The sequence below is a fragment of the Elephas maximus genome, chromosome 7 (assembly GCF_024166365.1).
Source record: "Elephas maximus indicus isolate mEleMax1 chromosome 7, mEleMax1 primary haplotype, whole genome shotgun sequence".
Classification (NCBI taxonomy): domain Eukaryota; kingdom Metazoa; phylum Chordata; class Mammalia; order Proboscidea; family Elephantidae; genus Elephas; species Elephas maximus.
In genome coordinates this window covers 91,991,542-91,995,790 of record NC_064825.1, presented here as the reverse complement: position 1 = coordinate 91,995,790, position 4,249 = coordinate 91,991,542, and the positions used below count along the sequence as shown (strand labels likewise).

The following is a 4,249-nucleotide window of genomic DNA, read 5'->3' as shown; positions in this document are numbered from 1 at the left end:
CCTCACTGGTTATCCCTCTTTGACAACTTTCGCTTTGATTTTGATGTCACCCATTGATCCACACGTACATCTTTGTTCACCTCTGGTTCCCTGCAGTTACTGATCTCTCCCTTCGCTTCTCTGAACTCACTAAAAGGCTCAAGTAACCAGCTCACGGGTTATCCGTTTCTGACACGGCTACAGCATCTGAGGCCTCTCACTCCAACCAGCTACCTCTTAGGTAGTGAACCCCCACACACAGTAGTGAAGGGTACAAGGAGAAGGCTTCAGTGCAACCCAGAGGAAAACTCATTTGCAAAACCAACTCGTAAGAGGTTGCTCTGCTTAGAATTCCATTGAATCTTGAATTTCCAGAGAGTCCTCTAGGCCTAATGGGTCCCCTAAGCTTGCCTGCGAGTTCATGGTAAACCCAGAGTTTTTTAATGCATTATGAGCATTCATGAACTTCTGGAGATATTTGGAGGTGTACAACCAGTGGTGTTTCAGGACGTCTTCCATTTCATAGCACTTGGACTGCCTGGCATTCATTTTCCGGAAGCGTCTGAACAGTTTGTTGCCAGACTCATTTCCCTCACTTGCCCATGCCCCAATAGATCCATCCCTCTCGATAATTTCAGGGACATGTGCCAGGGTTTTGTGAAAATAATTGGTGATTTTGCCCTCATATCTATACTTGAACTTGGTAGAGAGGAGCTCAGCAAAACGCTGTGAGTTGAAACTGTACTGGCACAGAGATTCTGGGCACTCTTTAGCAGGACATGATGATCGCCAAACGGGTTTCATCTTCAGGTAAAGGTCTATCAGCTCCCTCAGCGCCTCGTGCCTCTCCTCAGAGGGAATTAATTCACAAACTGCTTCGACAGTCTCTTTGGTCATAAGCTTCCTGGCAAAGTTGCCATTCATCCTCATGATTGGTTTTAGGTTCATCCTCTTTCGGAGATGTTTGTCTAATGTGGCCTGCCATCTTTTCCTTTCCTCTTTGGAAGCATCGGGATTCTTATACGCCTCACCTATCTCTAGCTGGAAAATCTTGTAGAACTCAGCCGCATTGCCAATGTCACAGTGGAGTGCATCTATGGAAGGAACTGTCTCAATGAAAGGTTTGGCTGAGACCCCTTTCACCCGGTCTCTCAGTTCTTCCACAGACTCGTGGTAGGGGTTGGAACGCCAGACCTCATAGCGCTCCAGGTTCTCAGCATGGCTTCTGGTGATGGAGTGGAAGACAAGATTTTGCGAGGCTTCCAGGCGGGTGGCATCACAAAGGGTACAAATGTAGACTGAGCCAGAAGCTTCGAGGCCTTCCACTTCCCGGACAAGTTTTTCATCATATCCAGTGCCCCTAAAGATGAACTTGAAAGTCCTGAGGATGCCTCCCATCTCAAGCATTAATTTGCTGCTCTTCATGGCCTCCCTCTCTGCAATGAGAGGGCTCAGGATGGCAGTCAGGGTCTCGTGATCAGACTCATCTGCTAGCATAAGGCACAATGGCTTGCAACACAGTTCAGAGTTAGGTTTGGCTTCCTCAAACACCTTCACATTCTGTGAGCCTTGTGCTACAGTAATATTCATGATTGTGAATGAAAAACGAACTGCCTTTTCTGGTACTACTGGTCCACTCCCGTGTTTCTCACTCACATCTCCCATTCCATCACAAGACTCCTTCACCACTACAGTGAAGGGGCCATTTAGGTAGTCATCAAGGTCTTGAGATTTCATGCCTTCCAAGATGTCTTCTTCCATGTCCATCAAAGCAGACACCAAAGCTGAGTCATAGCGGAATCTCTTTGCGATGGTGTCCACTGGGTAATCATCCACAGAGGAGGATAGTCCAGACAGTCCATCAATGATGCCTATATTAGTACTAGAAGACACATTCTTCAGAGGTGGCTGCCACTCAAAGGGATGGTAGCCTGGCAGAAGGACCTTCTCAGCATTCCGAAGGGCATGCAAAGGCTGAAAAATCTGCCTCCCTGTGATGGCTTTCACAGTCCTGTACATCTTGTGATACTGGCTGCAGCTAAGGAAGGTGTTGATACGGATGGCCAAACAGACAGCTGGCTGCAGGCCAGACCCCCGGCCCTGCATAATGGCCTCCAGCTCATCAGCTTGTCTGTGCTCATTCCTCGCCCTCAGTACCAGCAGGAACAAGGTTAGGCACACAGACTTCACATCTCCACCTTCTTCTTTGTCAGCGAAAGCCTTGACTTGCAGCTTGAGCTCCCTCAGACGGTGCTTCTGAGCTCTCCGGGTCAGGGACAGGAGATGCTGGCGGGGTCGGCCCCCTTTGTTAATATGCACAAAAGTCTCTTTTGATTCCTTGTGGCTTGAGACATGATGATTATATTTTTCCAAGCTGACCTCCTCACTGCACTCTTTTGCTGGACACTTCACCATCAGAGAGTTTAGGATGCTCAGAAAGGACTTCACTGGACTCTCCAGGTCAGTAGAGAAGCAGGGATATTGGCAAGAGGGACAATAGCTGCCCATGACTTTGAGGCATCTGAGAATGCAGATCCTGCAAAATACATGCTTACAGCTGGTCTCCACGGGGTCAGCCAAAATGTGTTTACAAATCTGGCAGGAAATAGATTTCACAAAGTGCACTGGGTAATCCACTGCAAGGAGCTTGGTGCTAAGGTGTATCTTACTGCAGTTGGGAATCCTCTTCATGACTTCCTTATTGCTGATCCTTGTCTGAGCTCTTCTCTTACACTGGCAGGCTTGTCTTGCTCGGTCAGCCACAGTTTTGAGTTTTTTGCTGAGCTGCAGACTTGGCTGATGACTCTTCCTCTTGAGTCCCCGACGGGCAGCATGGCAGATGTCACAGGATGGTGTGTGGGCGTGCCACTCCATGGTTGCATTCCTGGGGAAGTAAAGCTCAGATGGGGCATGGCTAAACTTCCTGTGCATGATGCTCCAGCAGTTATGGCAGAACTCAGTGGGGTGGATCAAGTCAACATCCGCCTTCACGTCGATCCGAAAAACCTTGGCAATGAGATCTGGCCAGGAAGTGACTCTCTTCTCCTTCTTTCTTAAAAGGCCTTGGGTTTTACCATCCACGGGGCCATGGACTGGATATCTCCTGTTGTGCCCATCAGTTTTAAAAGAATTTCCACAGATGCGGCACAGATGTCGAAGGTTGGCTTGGTGGATCGCTGTGTCTCTTGCTTTCCCATTGTCACAGGACTTTTTCAAAAAGTTAGAGTGAATCTTTAATGCTGGTTGAGTCAGCGCTGGCTTCTGACCAACAGCCTTGTCCAGAACTGCTGGCGATTGTTCCAGAGAGGGTCTCCCCTCTGAGGAATCCTTCTTTTCTGTTTGAGCTTCTTCAGATGACTTTCCAAAAGATCTCACCCTGAAGAGCTTAAATTTCCATTCTGAAAATTTAATATGTGGGTGCTGAATTTCTTCTGGGGCAGAATTGAGTCCCAGGCTGGGTGGCAGAGAAACAGCCATGCTGGATAAGGGACCTGGAGACAATGAAAACAAGTCAGATTAGGAAAACATTCAGAGAACTTATGAAAGGGAACCATTTTTTAAAATTAATTTCCTACTGATGCATCTTGGAAGTAATAAAAATGAATGTATTCGATTACTCATTTGTTAATTCATTCAAAAATTACTTATTAAATCTTCATTTTTAAGGCAGCACATGAGGTTCTGATCATACAGCAGGAAATGGTCATTCCTTGTTCTTACAGTGCTTAGGGTCACTTATACCTTCTATCACATTTATAAGGAATCTTAGTACACACACCATTGTGATTTGTTGTCTGTGTGTGTGTGTGTGTGTGTGTGTGTGTGTGTGTGATTTCCTTTCCAAAGCCTTAAGGTCTCTGATGATAAAATCTTTAAAGACTGATCTATCTTTGTTTAAGTTTCCTAGTACACACTACGTGCTCAATAGTTATTTGTTGTGTAAATGCCTTGGTAGACTGGCTACTAAAACCAAAGAAAGTCATATTTTTCCACATTTTATTAGCCTCATTGCACTAGCTGAACAATGTATTTTCAGCATCTTAAAGCAGTCTTCCAAGAGGTTGCTTGTTTGTTTCTTCCAAACCAGTCACAAAGGGATGATAAAGCTACAGGTCCAAAGAAACTAATTACTCTCTACTTCAAGGATGAAGAGAATTTTGAACTTTATGAATGCAAACTAATAATAAGTATCATGGATATTAATTATGCTCACAATTTTAATTAGTGAACACTGCTATAAATTATAAGGCTATATTCTACATTCTAAACA

General features: G+C 45.5%; 1 protein-coding gene across 1 annotated transcript; it reads right to left on the bottom strand.

Annotated features, from left to right (window-relative positions):
- RAG1 (recombination activating 1) lies at positions 1-3,456 on the bottom strand. The gene has a single exon (XM_049889751.1). It carries the CDS (start codon positions 3,454-3,456, stop codon positions 325-327), a length of 3,132 nt encoding a protein of 1,043 aa, XP_049745708.1. The 3' UTR covers positions 1-324.
- Positions 3,457-4,249: the final 793 nt, after the last annotated feature.

Excerpts from the sequence above, each read along its gene's own strand:
- RAG1 (XM_049889751.1), bottom strand. The coding sequence starts at position 3,456 with ATGGCTGTTTCTCTGCCACCCAGCCTGGGACTCAATTCTGCCCCAGAA.